The sequence below is a fragment of the Halictus rubicundus genome, chromosome 11, assembly GCF_050948215.1.
Source record: "Halictus rubicundus isolate RS-2024b chromosome 11, iyHalRubi1_principal, whole genome shotgun sequence".
NCBI lineage: Eukaryota > Metazoa > Arthropoda > Insecta > Hymenoptera > Halictidae > Halictus > Halictus rubicundus.
This window is the reverse complement of record NC_135159.1, coordinates 11787372-11810579: the sequence shown is the minus strand read 5'-3', so window position 1 is coordinate 11810579 and position 23208 is coordinate 11787372. Positions and strand designations below refer to the sequence as shown.

Genomic DNA, 23208 nt, shown 5'->3' with positions numbered 1-23208 from the left:
ATTTACAGATGGTTTTAACAGATGTTTTTATTCATACACTTTAATTTACATGTAAAGAATATAGCGTACTATGACAAGAATTAAAAAGAAAATGAAATTGAGCAAATATTCACAGTGACAGGAATGTAACAAAGTAAAGGAAATAATGTTTTTCCTCGTTAACTTAGTAACAAAAACCTACATGTAATTGAATTCATTTCAATTATATTTTAATTTTATTTCTTATCTACAGACTCGTAATTAAACATTAAAAAAATCTTAATCGTTCGTACGGATACAGTCTATAAAAAGAAATATAAATATTCATGAGTTAGTGAAATTGAGAATTGGATTCTTAAATGTAAAATAGATGAATGTTTTTTAGAAGAAAGACGTATGATTTCTGCGAATGTCTAATTATAGAGATCATTAATTTCGTCGCTTATCGCAGATAATAAGTTTTCTATGAAGATAAGTATCATGTGATAGAGAAAACAATATTAACATAGATTAAATATTTCACTAATTTTGCTACAACTACTTTTTCTCAATGTGAGTAGAAAGAATAATATAATTTACTCATAAAATTCCATCAAAAATATCTTACAGTTTTCTATGTAAGATTTCTCTTTATGCGAATGAAATGAAAAAAAATAACTTATGAGAAACTTTTCATAACAAAAGAATGAAACACTGCATTGAAGGATGCAAAATAAAAGTGATTTTTTGTTATGCGCATCAATAGATATGCATAAAAATAAATTAAAGTTTAAACTTAAAACTCTTAGATGTATTTGCGAGCATTCGAATTATGATAGTTGATGATACTAAATCATTATAATCAACATATATAGTTAATGTGTGTGTCTAAATTTACTTAAGTAATATAGTCCGAGTAACTATAATAATATATGTGATGGAAATATGACGTGTAATAACGATAGACGTTGTATATTTTATATGAGTATTCGTATAATACAAAATAGCATACACTACTACCATTGCTAGTGCTTTAATACTCTATCACTTTTGAATCAATAACAAATCAGAATTATTCTCATTGTTTGGAGAATCTTTTACTCTATGAATAGTTGAAATAAAATGTAGATACATTTTATGTGTTCATGCTTGTTTACCTAAATTTTTATGTAAACCAAATATGGAAGCACAAAACTGCAATGATTGAAATTTCAGATAAGTTTGTCAAATATTATTGAAAAAATATTGAAAATCACAAATTGTTCAAATGTTCAAAGATAATAATAAATCTATACTGTATAAGACAATTCGATTTGCCTAACAGATAGAAATAATTCGTATTTCTTTAATGTTGATAAGACGTATAAAAATATACATTCGTTATTAAAAAGTATTGATATACATGGAAACGGGAAACTGATATACAAAGTTAATAAGAAAAAAATTTATAACAAATAACTTCTTTATAAATATGGTTACTTTTGTAGATCTTGAATATAAAAAACCATTACTGTATAAAAAGGATCCTATTAATAAATTTCAATATAAAAAGTATCTTAATGTAAGTTTAACTTTTGAGTAAATCAGTCTTACATTAAGAGTTTTTTATATGTAGTCTTATTAACACCGACTTGCAGTAGATTGCGAAAATCGGTACAGTATATTAATTAATATCGAACATTTTCAATGACACTAAAAGTATTTCACACAGTTCGTAAAATGTTCTTGGAAGTGCTATACAATAAACATGAACGAAATGAATACGTCATTGATTTAGAGCACCAAGAAATTGCTGAGAATTGTTTCTATTACATGCGATAATACTTTGGCACAATTCCGAAGTTTTTCAAAGTTCTATGAACAGAGCAAAGTCATTTTTATTCTTATCCTAAATCAATATTTACGTTATCTATTTCTGAAGGAAAGATTTGTCGTTAATTGGTTTTCAATACAAGTTGTTTTTGTTAAACGATATGAATTATATGGTGTGGTAAGAATATAATGAACTAAAAAACCATATTGAACAAGTTGTTTAAACAATCATTTGAATTTATAAATAGTTCTCTGGAGAATGTAGTAATATTGTTATACGCGAAAGGAAATTGATGTTTGACTATCAACTTTTATCAGATCTATAGACTCAATGAAGATTGCACATTTTTAGGTAAAAAAGAATCGCGAGTTTCCTAAAACCTATATTAATATGTATATACATATTTCCTAACATTATAAATTGTAAAGTCTTAATAGTTTAGTATTTTATATAGCTTTCCATTTCTAGGAAAATAATCGTGCGTTTGCACATTGCAGCATTCCTAACTAGTGTTTTAATTATTAAATGTATCTTAAAAGTAGTTTCATTTTTTTTTCTATGGAATGTGTTTAACACAATAATCACCATCTAAAAAATTTCGGGGATTATATCACTGGTATGTAATCACTGTTAATGTTACTGCAGTGTTTCTTTCTCATTCTTATTATGCATAAGAACAATAATGTAATTATAATATCTTTCAGTTATCTGCTTCAGATACTTTCTCTCCTAGATAGATTATTAATATTAATAAGTATACTGTAATCTATTTAGTACTGTTAATGTACATGGAATTGTAGTTATTGTAATTATGTATACACTTTCGCAACAGTGATGTCGTTATTCGTGAAATAATACTATTATATTCTAAAGCGCTATTTTATACACCTTTAACTAAAAGACTAATTCATAGTTTGACAAATAAAAATAGAAATGAGTAAAATGAACTAAATATTTTCCATGATAAATTCTTATGCGGATGGCAATTGTCATATATCATTATTAGAAAAACCTAAAATACTTCACAGTTTGTAAAGGCACTTAAGATTTTGTATACAAATATCATAATATAATACTAATGGTATTACGTTGTTATACAGATTGTATATCCTTCTTGTTATTTCTATTTATAAGCGGTACGACTGCCCATAACGCAGTGCCGAGGATAAGTATAATACCAAAAGCCAAGAAGATTGGTTTGTACGATCCTACAGTTTCAAATATGGCACCGCATGCTGGTGGTCCAACGAGTTGAAGGACTCCGTTAACAAACAATGATATACCGTACGATGAGCTGAGTTTTTCAGTACCGAGCATATCTGCCAGAATTACTGTCGTGATACCAATATACATACCAGAAGACAGTCCAAACAACCCACAAAAGAATGAAAGCATTGTGTAGCTCGTTGCCATGGGTAATAGCGCTAAAGCTAGTCCACTAGTTCCGAGTCCGCCAACGAAATAGTAATACTTTGGCACAAAATCAATGTCCGACAATGAAGCGCCACTGATTCTTCCAACTAAGTCGAAAGCGGAGACCACTGACAGAAGCAAAGCAGAGGAATTCCTGTCAAAACCTTCAGAGATAGCATAAGAAGGCAGTAGGATCATAAAATTAGTATTACTGATCGCTGAGGTACTATTTGAAATCAGAATTACTAAATAAATTGGATCTCTAAGTACACTTAAGTCGAAGAAGTGTGATTTCTCTGGTTCTTCTACCTTGGATAACGATACCTTCGATACCGACTTCTCCGATAACTCTCCCAAATTCTTCCTAGGACTTTCGAGACCCTTCTCATCTTTAATAGTGATTTCCGAGTACCTTTTCAATCCTGGACTTCCATTCTTATTGTCTGTAACACTGGTCTCTGATATAGCGCTTTCACGTCTCAACACATTTGCATTTTCATAGTTCAAAGCACTTCCTTTTTCTTTGGTGAAATCTTCGTCGTTCGTACTGAACGTGCTCTCCTTCTCCACCTCTTTCTCTTTGTCCTCGAGTGAACTTTCGTTTTTACATTCTGAGCATTGATCTACCTTAGAGTCGTTAACTGTTCGTGAACTTTCATCATCGAGTTTTTCTTCTTTGTTGGGCCTCTTGTCATCATTTGTTTCAGTTTCGTTGTCAATAGTGGTTACTGTAACTTTGAGAAGTTGAAACGAAAATTAAAGATCTTTAATGAAAGTATTCATCTATTTACTGTCTACATTTTTGCTATCGTATTGTGCATTTAATCTTGCCAAATTACCTATCTCCTTCTTTTTATCAAGGGCTGGTTCGTCTATACATAATGCGTCATTATCAATTCCTTCTTCCACTGGCACTTCGATCATATGTTCTTCCACAGGATGGTATAGTAAGCCGCAGACTAATGTATTTAGTGTAATTGCACCCATTATTAGCACAGCACCCCTGAAATGACAAATGATATTACTGTCAAAGCCACATGCAGCCTAAATTGTTTAGGTCTTTACCAACATCTTTTACGGAGTCCATTACTAAAATAACATGAATATTTAAGAAACGACTATATTTACTATATAATATTTGATGTTGGACAATGCTGTTCACATTGATACGAGGAAATGTAACCTGTAGATCCCTCGTAAATTTTAAATATTATGATATTGGCCTCTGCGCTTCTTTTGCTGTTTGAATTTCGCGGGTTGTTTATATGGCGCCATCTAGTGCAACTTTCCCTACTGCGCATGCGCAGATCTAGTTCGAATCGAAGAGCGCGTAGCAAAACGTGCGCGAAATTTATTCTATCATTTATGAGGATGTAGCAATATTAGATAATAAAAAACTGTTTGATAAATATACTAATGTTTTCTACACTCTTTTTTGCAGAACTTTGAAAATTGTCGAAGTTACGGAGCGATGAGGACAGCACTATCATTTAAATCAGCCTATGACTTAGTTACGCTTAGTAACTTCCGTAATTATGTGAATATTTACGTGAAAATTTTCAAAAATGTTCACAAAGAATGAGACTTCAAAATTCATGATAAAAATATCGATTTTTGTGGTTTTCGTTTCGTTAGCCCCTTAAATCGGCCGTTCATTTCTCCCCAATCTACAGTCACTTATGGAAGTCATAGTAAATTCCGTGTAAAGGCCATTTTGATTAAATTAAACAATAGCTTTCTGTGATAACATATTTATTTATCATCTTGCGAAGTCGTGTTAACCTACTTCATAACAAAATTAAGGACATACTCGAGAGTAATAGGAATAGAATAACATAGTTACCTGTATCCGAAACAGTCCAGCAGGTATTGCAAAAATGGCGGCAGAACGATGGTTCCGATCGCGCTGCCGGAAATGCACAGTCCATTCGCGAATCCTCGCAGTTTTTGAAAATAAGCAGTCACGATGTACACCGTTGGCGGGAATGTCAATCCAGCACCGATTCCGACCATTAATCCATAGCTGTATTTGCAAAATAAATTGTTTATTAATAAATATTCTTCCGTTGTTTGTTGTTCCAATTAATTTTCTCATGGAAAATATGATTTGACAATTTTATCGATCAATTCTAAGACCGTACCTAACATACAAGTAGGAAACCGAGTTCGCAAAGTAACTCGACATCATTCCGCAAGCTGCAAATGCACCACCGACGATGGTCACCGTTTTGTAGGAGTACCTTGTGGACAAGACACTGGACAAGGGACCTACAAAACATATTTTTATCATTTTTCTTTACACAGTGAAGGACCAAAGTGGTTGTAAAAATGTTTACACTTATTTATACCCACTCGCGTATACCAATAATGCAAAAATAACATAACAGGGAACATCAAATAAATATAAAAATAGATTCGCGTTACGGATGACGCACTCTATCTGCACACAGAGTTTCGCAGTTCATTTTTTGACGCACTTCGTCTATTGATTATTGTTATTATGACCATTACTTTAATTATTATTGTTCTGTGTTACGACGCGATCGTTTTAGCTTTTCTGTCGTGCTAGAAAATTAGCGGGAAATTTTTTGTAACTTCGAAAGCGTCCATTGTTTCTCGATTCATGCTTGTTAGAACGATGAATCGACTTTTCTCGAGTATTATATTTTTTCGAGCTTTGTTATTTTTAATGATTTTTTAACGAACGTTTTACCAACATATTGTTCACATTCTTCCGATTAAAACGAGTCCAAACACGATACATTTTGGATCATATTTACTTCTTTAATCCACATCCCCCTCGTCCGTTCGGATAAGCGAGGTTCTACAAAATTGCGGATTAAACGAGCAAATACAGTCCAAACTGCGTCGTGTTTGGACTCATTTTAATCAGAAAAATGTCGCGAATACGTTGCCAACCATTTCATAAAGAAATCATTACGGACGAACAAGTTGTTTGCATCTTTGTTCAATGATCGCAAGCTCAAATGTTTAGAACCGATCATTTTGTCTGGGCACGCAGTTCTCGGCGTTAATCGGCCGGTATATTCGCAATTACAGTGAAACATGGCGCGCAGTATTTTCTCTATAAGCGTGCTTCGTCGACCTTCGTGTTGTTGCGACGCCATTCGCCATTTTCCATGGCGTTAGCACGAGGGGCCTTACTTCCTGTTGCACGTCGACCCGGGAGTGTTACGCTGCCGGAGAATAATATTAAACGAAGGTTCAAAAGTGTTATGCAATCTGCACGTATGAAAGTAACGTACAGGGTGACCCGTTTCCATTTAACCACGAAATTATCTCCGGATCTATTCGCTATTACAATAAACTGTTTCCGATCGAACTCGTTCCGTTTCGAGAGAGGGAGAGAGAAAGACGTCCCGACACGATGGACACCATATTTCTATACGGCGAACGGTAATTGATGGTATCCAGTAATTGCTCCGTGATTACTCTCTCGATTGTGCAGAGTAACACTCTCCAGTTAGCGCACAATGAAACTTTTTCAGAATTACACTGCGAACAATGTTACAATATAATTGGCAGCACAGAAATTATCTGTCCTTCGACGAATCAAGAAAGTTTTCGCGAACATGCTGGCAATGGGAAACAACTGTTAACAGTGACGAACCTCCATTATCCTAAACTTTCTCGGCAATTCGCTACAAATATTTTGTTTACAACCGAGCAGAAGGAATATTACCAATTAAATGACTTTTGTTTATGTCTCTTTGGCACAAGATTTCCTCTTGTGTGGTAATAAATAACAATTGAAATTGTTGGAAACTCTATTCCATGAATCCGAGAGTTTGTTAAGCGCGAAAAGGAAAATTCGATTAATGCGTGCTCGAAGCTGTTCGCCAGTTTCTGCGCAATCTTGTATGCTAATAAACGAATAAATTTGCAATCTAGTAACAATAGAACACAAAGCGATTAGTTTCAACTAACGACTGATCTATTCCGAGAGCCAGAGAGAGAGAGAGAGAGAGAGAGAGAGAGAGAGAGAGAGAGAGAGAGAGAGAGGGAATGTACGCATTAACGGTGATTTTCTTTTCGCAACACGAGTCCGGATAGCGGAGGTTCTTATTGCGTTCGAGAAGCGAATGCGAGATGGCGAGTTTTACTGTTTACCTAACGAATTGTACAAGAAATAGCATAACGCGGGCATCCACGAGGCGGCGGTGGAGGACGCCTTGAAGACGTGGAGGAACTCGACGAAGAGGACGCCGAACGACTTCACTGTTCCCGGGATCAGGAAGTTGACGACCAGGGCGGATGTTAGAACGACCCATCCCCATCCTCCATCCGGCGGGACCAACTTCGTTTTCTTCGTTTTCGCTCCCATTTTGCCTAAGAGATCCTGAAGAGGGGTGCTTGGTGACGTCGATCTGAAAACAGGACGGGAAAATTAATTTTCTGTACCGGGGACCACAAATAAATTATATACAAACAAATGATTCGAAAAATAGAACGAAAATAAAAAGAAACAAATAATTTTTCATTTTATCCTCCATTTGGTCAAATAGTTTTCCAAACAGAGTCCCAAATAATTCCATCATGTCTCAGCTTCGTCAGCTTGTGAGACTGTAAAATTACTTCATTTGAGATTAGTATTCAAGAAAATAATTCATTTGAATTGGACACTCTAATTATTAAGATAAAAGATCATTCTCTGTGCAGTTCCTGTATCTTGCGATTAAATTTTTATTTTGCATGAAACTCAACACTTTGACTGTGGATTTTGTACAATTATTACAAAAATGGGTGAAACACTGAAATAGTAGAAAGATAAAAAGGATATAAAAATATCAACGTATTATAATTGTTAATGGAAGAGACAAATTTTTGTTTGCTAACTTGTAGTTGACACATAATATTGTTATTTAAAGATTTGCAGCCTAGTTATTATACAGCACACAGGATGTAAAGTTTGTTATTCGGTGCACAGCGAACGGACGAACATTAATCGAGTGAATTAGTGAATGAAAAGTTGTTGAAAGCGTTTCGGTATGTAAAAACGTTAATTTTTCAACGAATAAACAAAATTTCCATGCTCCGGTATTTGGTACAAGGCTACGGGATAAAGTGAACGTGATTACAGCTATGTTTCCTGCGGAAAACAAAACATATCTTGTTTGCTATTCCCTTCGTGCTCGCATAATTCCGCGTGAACGATTTTTTATTCTCCTTTCGCGGATAATTATGAAAAGAACATCGCTGTATTAATAGCTTTTGTAAATCGCTCGGTATCTGTGAAAAAATTAACAATCAATTAAATTGTGCGTTTCGTCGCGTATTTGTTAAAAGAACTCGCTTTTGCACAATGCTCGCCGTAAAAAGTATGAAAAAAGATGCTTTTTTCTGTGATTCGTTGGAAAATAAGGAAAATTAATATTTTATCGAACGCTTGTTATGTTGTCTTTGCGTTACATGGTTACGCAACGGTTACGAACGAGACTGACTTTATTTACACGTGATTCGAAAACTAAAAGAGAAGTACGAATTTTATATTATTTTATCTTCAATTTCCGAGAGAAGACAATGATTTATGAAGTTTTCTTTAAACGAGACTCTTTAAAGAAATCTTTTTGATATTATCCAGAGAATAAAATGATCGTTGTCTAGTTCCTGATTAATGATTTCGAATTTGCATCAAGAGACTATAGTTTTCTGAAATCGAAACCTGTTATCAAGAGACTGCGATTTTCCAGAATTTATTCTGTCGCAAATCGCCGTAAACAACGCGGGATTGAATAAGAAAAATCGATCTTCCTAATAGTAACTGAAAGATTGATTGTTGCTTTATCCGTTTTATTATCTTGTGTACTATAAGGCTACGTAAGTTCGCATTTTTTATTGGACACCAGTCGATTTCAATTACGTGTCAAAACCGCTGCGAATCTTTGCCGTCTTTTCATTACGGGATCTACGAATCGATTATTTTAATTGCCGTTCAAGTCATTATAAGTTCTTAAGCGTAGCAATTAGTTGTCCAGCTCACTGGATATTCTGAACGCTGTAACCACCGGGGACCAATTAGAATAACCGATTTGATTATACATTTTGCAATTATAAAGATGCTCTTAAAACTACTATCGATGAATATTACATCTCCGCGTAACGTATAATAAACGTGGAATATAAATTGACAAGAAACAAATTATACGAAAATGTCCTTCAAACGTCACAGGCTAATAGAATTCTATGCAAAACAAAAAGTTTTTAAGTTACATAAAAAAATATATTTCTTCAGTTAGCAAGTTTCAGATAATGACACAACAATCTTAACTTCTTCTAATATTTTATTATTTTATTTTTCAACTATTTTTTTATAAAACTTTTACTAACACATTCGTGGCATTTTCCTGATTAAAACGAGTCCAAAGACGACACTGTTTAAACCTAAAACGCGTATTCGAATAATGGAGGATTCCACGGTTCGGATAAGCGAGTCTCAACTAAATTGTGGATTAAACAAGTAAAACTACTTCAAACAGCGTCGTGTTTGGTCTCATTTTAATCAGAAAAATGTCGCGAATATGATGGTGAACGTTTCATAAAGAAATTATTAGAATTAGGAAGGCTATAGTTAATAATAAAGTTTCGAGTCGGAGTAACTCGAACGATGCACCATCGTCGAGTGAGATTGTTAAATCGGTAATAAACGAATGTTATCTTGCTGGTAGCCGTTCGTGACGATGATCGGACATTTCTGACGTGCATGAGAGTCAGCGGAATTTTTCGTGGTATCACGAGACGTTAATTACCACGGAGCAATTGACGCTTTGCTAAACACGCGTAAAAGTGCTAAAACTGCCCACGGATCGAGCAGCCATCCAGAAGATCTAATAGACGCGTTTCCGCTGTTTGCGTTACCTTGTTTCTGGGTCACTCGAAAACCTCGACAGTCGAACTGTATTCAATTTTCACGGCTGTTATAGGCTGAACGCAGGTGTAAAAATTCGTTCAATGCCTCTCCACTCGAGCGATTGCAAAACCGTCTCAAATGTCAACATTTTTAACTAATATAATTCTAGCAACCAAAATAATTTCAACAAGGTGAAAATACATCTATATTCTCAATTTTTTAAATCAGTTTTCTGTTTTAAACAACACTTTCTCGTGAAAATCATAAATTCTTATTCAGTCTCGCCATTTTGTCAATTTTGTAATTTTCTTGAGTTTTTCGAATTCATCTGCAAAAAATTATTATTCTACACGTTTTCTTTTTAGATTCAGAAAGGAGTGCTTCATAGCACTGAACAACGATTGTAAAAATCACCTTATTCTCAGCCTTCTAAACCGGGTGCCTACCGTAAACGGAAAAAACGTGCTTATACGACCTTCGGTGACCTTGGAGGTCTCGGTGTTGCAGGTCATTGAATTCGTCTTTAAAGCAGCTATCGCCTACATGCAAATAAGATACAGCATTCCACTCAGACAAAAAATAAGATTGACCTTCGTACCTTGTTAATTCCTTTGTCAGAATAAAATTATTTTTTACTCTCCACTATCAAAAAAAAAAAAAAAAATACCGTTCCAGCGGAAATTTACAAGCTGTACATATGTAGATCTTTATGACTGAATCAACATATTTTTTATTTGTCTGGTACAGTAATCATATAATTAATTGTTCCAAAATATTCGGTTCATAGTTAACATAAAATTGAAATAATAGTTAAATCAAGTAGTGTTATCGCTTTCGATTTTGTAATTGAAGTTAAGATGGTGAAACTAAGATTATGAGAAAATTTTTAAAAATATATTATGGACCTCTTTTGCCTGATATTATTTTTACATTTAGCGAATCTCTCTTAAACAATATGAGAATTTTTCATATTAGAAAATTGTCTCCTATCTTAACGTGTAGAGTGATTTATGAAAGTTGTTTGAAAACAAAAACGATCTAAGTTTACAATGCTTGCAAGTCGAGAACGAAATGATGATTTTGCTCATATTCTTTAGCACATTTTCCCAAAGAAACTGAACGATACATATCTAAACTCGAAACACAGAAGCAAGCGATCAATGCGTCAGATTAATTAGCGGATTGCGCATCTTTATATAAAGGGCCTAGCCGAATAAGATGGTCAAAACTGCCCTTAGACGTTTTTCAATAATTAATGAACCATTCGAAAGCTGACCAAGAAAAACCCCTCTGAGCCAAATTTCAACCCCCTATCTTGCTCGTGAGGGTAGTTACAGGGTAAATTAGATTTTGAGCTTTTCCGTGCATTTTCCGCACTCTGATGCTTCCGAAAATTCTGAAAAAAATGTGGCATATTTTGGATCCTAAGACAGATTTTTGAGAATTTTTTCAGATTTTTTGGATGCAAACTGTGGTCGTAAAAAATGAAAAACCTCAAAAAAATCGGAAAAATGCAGGTTTCTCAAAAATATGAAAACATGCTATTGAGCTGTTTAGTGCCCCAATAAAGTACCATAACAGGCAGTGTCCTCAATTTTTTTTAGATTTTTTGTTGTGGGAAGTCTCTGTCAAAAACAAGAAAAACCGAATTTTTTCGACGTTTCTGCTATTAGGAGGAAAGTTACACTTGTTGATTTTATCGCAAGTATATATTAAGGCATTTTTAACGTTATTACATTGAAACAAGTAAGTGTTTGACCTCAGAAATATGTTTTAAGAGAAAAATAAATTCTATTTCGTGCGCTATATACCAGAATGTTCGCAACGTTTACAACATCGCCGGTTGGCCGAGCAGTCAAGGTGTCGGACTACGGAGCGGAAACGCTGGGTTCGAATCCCGTCGAGGGTAAAGTTTTTTTTTTCCATACATCCTCTTTATTTTTTCAATTTTTTATTACATGGTTTATTCATGTGATTTTAACAATATTTTTTAAATGTTTTTAAAAAATATTGAGGTAACATTTTTAACTAACTTTTATTTATATTACTCCGATTTGACTTCGAATTTAATGATATTATTTTCTTGGATTAGGTAATAAATTAATATTTATATTATTGTGTTCGTCCACGATTTCCGCCAGATATAGAAATTGCTTGCGAAAATTGGTAAGATTCCGTGAAAAGAATTTTTAAATCTATAGATTTTACTTCTGTCATTTCCGGAAAATCCAGAGTATCTACCGAGGATACTGTTTGAAATGGAGTCGTTTTGCAGTTCCAATTATGTCCAATTTCTGGAAAGGTTTCGTTGTCTACTTGTTTGTGTGGAAGCTGGTACTTTTGACCTTGTATACTATACATTGCCTCTACAACCCAATGAATTTTCGTGACTTTTCGGGAATAATTCGACACTTTCGTCGAAAGTTGAGAACGATTACCTTTTAAAGCAGGCATGAGAACTCTAAAACCAAGACCTGTTAAATGAGATGTAACATCTCGAAAACCTCTGTCGACAACACAAAAGTCTCCCCTCTTCATGATGGTTTTCAATCAAGTAACTATAAACGGAAATACATCCTCATGTACGTTACAATAAAGAGGAATGGCTAAGGCTTATTTGTACCTGATACCCCACTTTAAAAATAGTGGTAGTATGTAGCCCTTTTCTTTCAATTGGACAAAAACCAATACTTTGCTGCGTGTTATTTATTCAGAGTTCTTCTCATTTCCTCCCTAATTTATGAAGACGCAAGGCTTAGAAACCAGATTAATGAATTTTAATATTAAGAATGTTAGAGAGGACCGTAATGAAGATCATATACAATTAGAGAATCGAGGAAGTGATAGATACTCTAAAACTATATTTACATATATTTTATTCAAAAATGTTTCTTAAATATTTTTAAAACATTAAAAAAATATTTTAAAAATCACATGAATAAACCATGTAATAAAAAATTGAAAAAATAAAGAGGATGTATGGAAAAAAAAAACTTTACCCTCGACGGGATTCGAACCCAGCGTTTCCGCTCCGTAGTCCGACACCTTGACTGCTCGGCCAACCGGCGATGTTGTAAACGTTGCGAACATTCTGGTATATAGCGCACGAAATAGAATTTATTTTTCTCTTAAAACATATTTCTGAGGTCAAACACTTACTTGTTTCAATGTAATAACGTTAAAAATGCCTTAATATATACTTGCGATAAAATCAACAAGTGTAACTTTCCTCCTAATAGCAGAAACGTCGAAAAAATTCGGTTTTTCTTGTTTTTGACAGAGACTTCCCACAACAAAAAATCTAAAAAAAATTGAGGACACTGCCTGTTATGGTACTTTATTGGGGCACTAAACAGCTCAATAGCATGTTTTCATATTTTTGAGAAACCTGCATTTTTCCGATTTTTTTGAGGTTTTTCATTTTTTACGACCACAGTTTGCATCCAAAAAATCTGAAAAAATTCTCAAAAATCCGCCTTAGGGTCCAAAATATGTCACATTTTTTTCAGAATTTTGGGAAGCATCAGAGTGCGGAAAATGCACGGAAAAGCTCAAAATCTAATTTACCCTGTAACTACCCTCACGAGCAAGATAGGGGGTTGAAATTTGGCTCAGAGGGGTTTTTCTTGGTCAGCTTTCGAATGGTTCATTAATTATTGAAAAACGTCTAAGGGCAGTTTTGACCATCTTATTCGGCTAGGCCCTTTATATTTTCTGAACATAAGCTATCAGGCAGGAACGAAAGAAAATTTATTTTGATATAATTAGAAGATTTCTAACAGTAAAAATAGAATGAAAAATGTAAGAAGTATGTTCGTGTATTTTTGATAAATTTGTAAACACTACAAGTCGATGAAGATCCACAAACAACTATTTAAATGCTATTGTCTTGCGGAACAAGAGTTCCGAACGTTTTCGAATAGTCATTTCAAAGTGTTTACGTTATAAAACCCCGACAGCGACATATTTTCTTGTCTGTCATTCCTGGAGTCAAAGATCTAAATTATTCTAAATGAATGAGTCAGAGGTAAATTAATTTCTTTAGCAGTAATGCAAAAGTATAAACAAGAAATATTTAAAACAGCGGACGAGTCACGGCTTCGATAAAGCAGCATTTTAAATGCAAAGCAAGATGCAGAATATGTATAAGGTATTTTTAGAATCGTTAAAAATAAATTTAGTTTTAAACAACAAGCGGACTATACGAAAATATATTTAAAAAATATATTTAAATAAGACATAAATTTTTCAGTAACTCTCTTTCTTTTTTCCTTTTTTCATAAATTAAAGTAGCTGAAAAGGAGGTGGTAGCACAAACTGTGTATTTCAGACATGGGCTCGGGAAAATGGCTGCCACGTCGAGGTAGTTTGAAATATTCCGCGCAATTTTTGAGTAAATACTGATTAAACATCACGCAATAATATGCATATACTGAGTTAAAAAGAAGAACAATTTTATGTACGAACAAAATTGTTGAATTTTTATTATTTTCCAACCCTTCACAGAAAATGGTTCGCAGCATCTTTAGGGGAAAATGGCTGCCACGTCCTTCCAGTTCGAGAAATTCAGCTGAATTTTTGAGTAAACACTAATTAAACATCACGCAATAACGCTACATATTGCCTTCATATGGTAACATAATTTTACATACAACATAAATGGTCAAATTTCTGACATGGCTCGGCCATTAAACTAACATTACTTGGATGCATAAAATCCTCGATCTAGTGATGATTATCACGTATATTAATGACGCTGACGTGCAAGTTGTATGTTTCGTGTGAAGTACAAAAAATAGCATAGTGTTCATACTCTTGCCTCCGACTGTCTACGTTTAATGGAATGAGGAAAATGGCGGAAAACAAGTGTCGCACGGGTTTATCCGGCGCGGCGCGGCGCGTCTCGTCGGAGCCTTCCCGAAGACGCGTCCATTTCATTCTTTTGTATGAATACAAATCATTGTGAATCATTTTCATAAAGGTCAGATAACGTTAGACGAGGAAATACCACTGTCAAGTAACTGGTAGCGGTGCTCGGCCTCAGGCGGACATGAGCATTTTAAATTGCCGGCGCTTAAACGCCGCGCCGCTCGAGAACGAGCCTCTAAGAACGCGAGGAACTTCTTAAATGTCCTCTTAAATGAAAACAAGTCTCCGGAGAGACTCGTCCAGGTATTTGCACCGAAACGCGGATATCTAAAAATAGCAATTACGATGATCTTCAATTCGACAAAGCTTGCGCGCGGGGAACGTTAAACGCCGTTGCTAAACTGGGAATTCATGCAAAACGAAAATCGTCTGCTTTCGTTGCAGGACACAGAGGCCAGACATTTATTTATTTTTACTGGAACCAAGTGGAAAATAATGTATTTGTAACATTGGAACTGGATGGCAAGTTCAGGAGACAAATTTTTGAAAGTTTTCGGAGACTTTCGAGGCCGCAGTGTTTTTGAAAAATGTAAAAATATTCCGGAGGAAAATGAGCACAAGCTTGTGAGCCATTTTACTTCTCCAAACATGGCTGAAAGTCTAGATAGATTCACTATTGTTATTTTTATAAAGCAATACAAAATAATTGCAACTAGACTGCGGATTTTATTGCATTTATGACGAAAATGAGTAGGTGTAATTCAAAATAGTGAAAAGATTAAAGGAGTTTAACAATGTCGATGAACCGTTTTTAACATATAAAAATGATCAATGAAAAGAATAAATTTTTACTTAGCTCCCATAGATTGCAATTGATGTATACAAATTTTATTTTGCATAAAGATCCGCAGTCTGTTTAAAACATATATATTAACTGATTTTAGTGAAAAAAAATGCAATATCTCTTTTTTAATTATGCTTTAAAAATAAGTATAGTTAACATAGGTGAAGTAATTGGGTCCCTTGCCCTGAGCAGTTAGAAAATTTCTCGAGTGGTTGCATCAGGCAGTTTCGCGCTTGACTATATTATGTAAATAAGGAAAACCACTAAACAAGCATAATAAATAAGTTCTGTGAATAGTTCATGTTACAGTTTCGCGTGATCCGAGTTTCCGTTCTACTCCAGTTCTATCGAACATCTTCAAGGTCGTTCGTGTTCAGCCAAGGTCACGCTGTGATTAGGTCGTTGCCCTGATCGCGAGGAGCACAATAACGATCCGCGCCCGAAGCATCTTTCACTTTCTTTAAAAAGAAAAAATAAACAGGGTCCGAGAAATTTATCACGCGGAAATGGCGGCCGAAAACCATTCTCCGCCGTGTCGTTTGCGGTTTTATGTCAACTCGAAAATATTACACCTGTCGATCATTTAATACTTATTCACAAGTAGATAAAAAAGAGGCAAGAGGAGACAAAATTTATAATGTAAATTAAACTTTGTATTTCTAACGTGAAATGGTTTATTCTATTCTTATTTATTATTTAACTGTATATAAAAATAAAATAACTTGATTCAATTGCAGAATAATGTACAATATTTCCCTTTATTCCTATTTATTGCTTCTTTATTGTTTAACCTCTTTGCAAACAACAAACACCGAAAAAATGATGCAATAACGTTACCACAGTTTCCCAATGACGACATATTGTTAAATTTCCCGAAACTGTTACGTCCGACAACAAATATTTGCCTGATAATGTTTAAACAATCGTATCCGGACGATGTAAACGTCTGGCACGGTCAGATCGGCCATTCATTCGTAGAAGATTATATTTAGCAGAGGATCGTCGAATGCCTTATTTATGAAAGTAATTTAATCATCTTCGGAATCAGTTGAATCGCTGCGCGAAGGCTTTTCAGCCGGCAACAAATCATTGAGTCATTAGTGGCTGTGCGCTCCTTGAAAGTTGTTTATACCTGTACACGCAAGCGTGTCAATATTTGCGGGCATTATTTCAAAGCTAAAAACGCCCGTTTCCATGGAAGGCCGTTAATACCGTCGAGAAAGTCGATTAGCCATTGCCATAAACCTTTCTTAATTGCCGCTCGTCCCGTAAAATATTATGTCATATGTTCATTGTCACGTTTTCTGCCATCAAACAACTGCGAACGTGCTACTGGCATTTCCTCGCGCGGAAAAATGCTAAGTGAAAAAATCAGAAAAAATTACATTCGACAAACGTTACCCTAATCTTTTAATTTCAAAAATAACTCTTCCTCTGAAAATTCATTGCAAATGTTGTTACCAATCAAACATTACTATTTTCTGATTGGATCCACCCCAAACTTCACTGTATTATTAATTTTTTCAATTCAACAAATAATTCCACTGAAAATTCATTGCAAATGTTGTTACAAATCGAAAATTTCTATTTTCTGATTACTATTTAAAGATTCTTGTGGCAAAAAGAAATTTTCTAATCGACTTGGACAATTGTAAATAAATATCGTTTTACAATCGTTCGCAAATAAAATGTTCATCGCGGGGAGAACGATATCGTTGGTGATTTGTCGGTGGCGTGGAATTATTCGCGAGTGCACGTGCCACTCGATTGCGTGCGAAACCGATGCTGAGGACAATTAAAAATTGAACGCAAGTTGCATCATTCGAGTGTAATTAATCTCCCGGCAAATGAAATGATTGTTTTATGTAAACGCGCGAATATCGCCGATGGCGTCTTGAGGTAAAATCTCTCGCGAAATATGTTTATAAAATCTAATTCGACGGAAGTAGAGAAAATTGTGTACAGTCGATTGCAGATGTTTACATGCACTGCAGAAATGTGGAAAAAGATAGATTGTTAGATGGTAATTAATCTACTGATTTGGTGCAATTTATAGCACAGATATAATACTCGTATAGCTTATTTTTAACGTGCTATTATTAGCATTATATTTATTTAAGCATTTGGGTTCAAAATTAATTTCTATAATTACTTTAAAACATGACATACAGGACAGAATCTCAATTCTTAAATGTTCTAGTAGTTTGTTATTAATTTACTAATATATTGTATAATTTCATTTATTATACAGTGTAGTCCGTTTAAGTAATAAATATATATATATAATGTATTTATATATACATAAATATAATGTATATTATTAGTATTAGATTTAATTGGTTTATAACCTTGTTTTAAAAAATGATTTACACAATGGAACTTGAATAATAAAACACTCCAGCATTTATTAACAGACTGTTGAATCATAAGTTGCGCACGATTGTTCAAAGATATCGTTCAATTAGTTTTTAATTCATAAATTCAATATTCGCTCGGTATTAATTAAAAAGCTTCATTAAAAAGTATTTGTCTATTGTATTCGCGATCATTAGCTATTCCATCACTATGCACGATGCATCCTTATAAATTTTGCTTCCACGCGGTGATTTAAGACAGAAAAAATATTAGCATTTCCCGGAAAACGTTATAAAACCTGAAACGCCATTGCCTTGTCGGCAACATTAACTTTATCTGATTTTATTAAAAACAATTGCAACGATCAATGCTGTTCCAGTCTTGAGGTGAATTTGTCTGCGACAAGAAATTGTACTAAAAAGTGCAAAACTGTTTTTACGTTCCGCTTCATTAAAAATAAATTACCATTGTCTTATTGTGTTCTATTGCTGCGCATAAACGCGAATTAAAATGATATTGAGATCGATTGCTTAAAAAAAACGACGTTAACTTTCATTTTTTGTTGTCATAAATCTTCTTTTCTTTTTATTGCTATACAATGGCAATTAATTAGAATTGTCGTTGTACAATCCCATTACCTGTACATTTTATTATATCCATCGTAACTATTTTGTGATTCTGTGGTAATGGTAATAGTGTTCGATTTATTGGCATAGTACAAAATGGTACAAGGGTACGAATATGGTTTATCGCCATTGTGTTTCCAAGCACACACGAAACTTATTCAATCAACAATCACGGACGCTTGATTTAATAGGTTGACTCAGGTGAAACATTCGTTCGTCAGTAATAAAATTCATGAATAATTGTAGAACAATGACGATATAAATTCTCAGGTTCACTGACAAGTCAAGTGAGATTTAGATTTACTCGAACTTCAATGTCGAGAAATACGTGCAATTTTGAATTTTCAAATTGGGAAACTGAACTTTTCACATTGGAAAACTTGACTTTTCAAATTGGAAAACTGGAACTTTTAAATTGGAAAAGTTGACTTTTCAAATTGTAAAAGTGGAATTTTCAAATTGGAAAACTTGGTTTTCCAAATTGGAAAACTTGGCTTTCCAAATTGGAAAATTAAACTTTTCAAATTGGAAAACTGTAATTTTGAAATTGGCAAACTGGACTTTTCAAATTGGTAAACTCGACTTCTTAAGTAGGTAAATGGAAATTTTCAAATTGGCAAACATGACTTTCCAAATTGGAAACTTCAACTTTTCAAATTGGCAAACTTGGCTTTCCAAATTGGCAACCTGGACTTTTCAAATTGGTGGACTCAACTTTTCAAATTAGAAAATTCAACTTTTCAAATTGGCAATCTGAACTTCTCAAATTGACAAAGCGTAAATGAATAATTATAAGTGTCTTAACTTATTATTAGATATTTAGTAAACTGAGTTTACGATTTTTCATTATATTTTTCCTTTTGAAAACAAATATAGATAAAATACTTTAGTCAATGATACATATAATTTCCATGCAAAAAGAAGATTATACAATAAACAGTGAAATAAATGAACATTTACATATATATATATATATGTATATATATATATATATTTACCAAAAAAAAACGCTTTGCAAAATTCCCCCAAAAAATTGCTAACATAAATACATAAATACAATTAACAAAAACAAACAGCAAATGTACAATTCCACACAAATTTCAGAAACATAAATGTAAAAAATAAAAATGAGTCAAAAGAACGCTTGATAAAATTATAAAACAGAACCGGTCAACAAGGCAACATGCTACACATCGAATTGATATTGAAAGAACCGTTGAAAAAATCGACCGTGCGAAATATAAATTATTAAAAAATGATTTCACAAAATTACGAAATAAAAACTGTTCTTCGAAAATCTCTGACAGATCCGCAAAAACCTGTTAAGAAAAATAAGAGACGAGTATACACAGGATCTATCGGAGATGAGAGAAATGAAGATATAAAAGGTAAACTGACCGAAAAAACGGTTCACAAAATTCCGGGAAAAAAATCCCATTTCTCAGAGATCATTGGCGAAACCGCGACCAATTAACACTGTCGAGGAAGCATAAATCGAAAGGTTGTAGGAAACGGCGTTGAAAAAACCTCTGAAGCAATCTGGACTGTTAGAGGATAGCAAAAAGCCGGCGATCTAAACGCGCGAAGCCAAAGAGAAAAGAAAGGTGGCGAAGGGGTTGTAAGGCGGGACTGAAAATGGTCCGTGTAAAAAATCGGCGGTGGTATTATAGGTGTATTATAGTTCTCGTGTTCGAGAAAGAAAGAAAGAGTGCCGGGGTCTGGTGGAACACGGTGGTAACGGCCCCGGTAGCAACATTAAGCCGCATAATTGTTGCATTCGAAAGACATAAACGTGCACTGACCTGGTGCGAACGTTGGCCGGTCCACGACACTGGGTGACACTAGTTTCTGGTTTAGGCTGAGAGAAGGCCGGCCGGACAGTGGAATCTTCATGGGAGGACGTTCACTATCATCGCGAGTCTTGAACTAGACTGTGCACGGGCACCGCGAAGAACTTGTTCCTTTCCCTCTTCCTTTTCTTTCAGTCCAACTCGAGCTCGAGCTGGAGGCGGAGGGACACTCGAAGGTTGCCCTCGGCTTCAACGAAACCAAAATGGTGAGCATATTGCCGAGCGGCATCATAAATCCGCAAGCGGGAGCGTCTTCGCGAGAGAGCTCTCGATCCTCTTCTCTTCTCTTCTCTTCTCTTCCCTTCTCTTCACCCAACCACCCTGGACCCCTGATACCAACGATCTTCCACTAGAGATCGAACCGATCCACACGATCGCGATGGCACTGTGGCCCCGAAGAATTTAAAATTAACAAATGCGGCTCTGCATTTGTGTAGACTTCGTGCAATTTTTGTAATTTCGTGCTTGAATCGACTCCTACCTTTTACTCAGTGGCAACGATCTAACCGATCTACACGATTTCCATGGCACTATGGTCCCGGAGAATTTAGAGACTTTTTTGAAAAATTAACAAATGCGGCTCTGGATTTGTGTAGACTTCGTGCAATTTTTGTAATTTCGTGCTTGAATCGACTTCTACCTTTTACTCAGTGGCAACAATCTAACCGATCTACACGATCTCCATGGCACTATGGTCCCGAAAAATTTAGTCTTTTTTGAAAAATTAAGAAATGCGGCTCTGGATTTGTGTAGACTTCGTGCAATTTTTGTAATTTCGTGCTTGAATCGACTCCTACCTTTTACTCAGTGGCAACGATCTAACCGATCTACACGATCTCCATGGCACTATGGTCCCGGAGAATTTAGTCTTTTTTGAAAAATTAAGAAATGCGGCCCTGCATTTGTTTAGACTTCGTGCAATTTTTGTAATTTCGTGCTTGAATCGACTTCTACCTTTTACTCAGTGGCAACGATCTAACCGATCTACACGATCTCCATGGCACTATGGTCCCGGGGAATTTAGTCTTCTTTCAAAAATTAATTAATGCGGCTCTGCATTTGTTTAGACTTCGTGCAATTGTTGCGACCGACGTAAAAATGGAACGGTCTAGGTAATATAGACGTCGATCGCGGCGGCCATTGGTCATGATTGATTTAGTGATGTTTTCTTTTTTAGGAAGGTCATTCGAAGGTTATTTAGGTTTTATTGCCTTTCTAGAGGGCCTTGGGACATCGAGAATTGACACTTCGTCTGTTGAACCGTGGCGGGTAAAAGGAGATTTTTGTGTTGTGTAACAGTGTTTCGGAAGAAGTTGTTACGCTATGCTCAGCAATGCAATCTGTTGGATTATGGACGGAGTTGATGTTTGTTTTGGATAGTCCACTAGGAAATGCTCAACAGTTGATCATTGATGTGCGAAAGCACTTTGTATTAGAAAGTCAAATGGGGAGAAATTAATGAAGTACCTATTGTGTTGCAAATCAGTGAAATTGAATTTTTCCTCTGGTTCCACAGTTGCCTGATGAATGTCCAACTTCATTATCATTTATTTTCGTGGGTGAACATTTTATTGCCTTTTCTTGCTTATATACATGCCTAATTAATAGACTAATCAATTAAAAATTGTTTGCATCAATTTTAAGAAGTAGCTAAAATTTCTTTTTCTCTGCAATGATCTTAATAAATTGAAAATAGTTTATTCTTATATTGTTTATTACTTTTATGAACGCATAAAAACCGCTGTCTACTAATTAACAATTATTTGTGACTTCGGTGTGTTACAATTTAATTGCCCTGGTGAATGTCCAATCTTATTATCCATTTGTTATTTTCATAGTTCAACATTTTTTAAAGAACTGTGTCGACGCGTTGAATAATTTTTGTGGAAAAAGAGCATTATAAAAAATGAAAAAAGCGAAAAAGTCGCTTTTTAACGATGTCCGTTTCGAGTTACTGTACACCGAACAAATAATAAGTAAACGGTATCTGATGAATGAAATACGAAATTATAGTAATTTAGCTATCGCTTCTAAATTGGTGACTTGCGTAACCAGCAACAGATAAGCAGCTAATTGTTCTTTTCTTATCGAATGAACGGGGCTCAATTTGAAAAAAGCTAACTCTTTTGAAACAGTGACGCACACACTACCGAAACAAGTACGAATATTAAATGCAACGATATGCTACACTTAATGCAAATACAAATGGAACAACATATATTTCTAAATTATATGTCAATAACGATAAGAGGAAAACTAAACAGAACAAAAAGTTGAAAAAATGGAATAAATTCTATGTAAAAGGAACAACAAATTATATACGTATATAAAAAAATAAATAATAATTTTAAAAAACAATAAAAATAAATTTGTTTTAAATGGATAATATTTATTTATTTCAAATGCTTAATATTTACTATATTAATATATTTATAATTTATATATTAATATATAATATAATGTATACAATGTATAATATTAATATATAATTAATATATTAATATACTAATATATTTATTTTATTATTTATATATTTACTCTATATTTATTATATTTATATGTATACCGATATTTTACTATAGTTTTCTTTCGACATAAGGTGATGGCTCGGG

The 23208-nt window shown here is 34.3% G+C and overlaps 1 protein-coding gene across 2 annotated transcripts; it reads right to left on the bottom strand.

The window, feature by feature from the left end:
- Window positions 1–9: 9 nt before the first annotated feature.
- On the bottom strand, window positions 10–22200 carry LOC143359041 (monocarboxylate transporter 12). Of its 2 annotated transcripts, none has more exons than XM_076796681.1 (6): window positions 20549–22200; window positions 7316–7572; window positions 5326–5452; window positions 5028–5207; window positions 4024–4187; window positions 10–3912 (listed from the first exon to the last, which is right to left on the bottom strand). In XM_076796681.1, the coding sequence occupies exons 2-6, from the start codon at window positions 7527–7529 to the stop codon at window positions 2864–2866; spliced, it is 1734 nt and encodes a 577-aa protein (XP_076652796.1). In that variant the 5' UTR covers window positions 7530–7572; window positions 20549–22200; the 3' UTR covers window positions 10–2863. The 2 variants fall into 2 exon arrangements, with proteins under 2 accessions (XP_076652796.1, XP_076652795.1); XM_076796680.1 differs by having other exon boundaries at window positions 10–3918; window positions 20549–22198.
- Between the last annotated feature and the right edge of the window lie 1008 nt (window positions 22201–23208).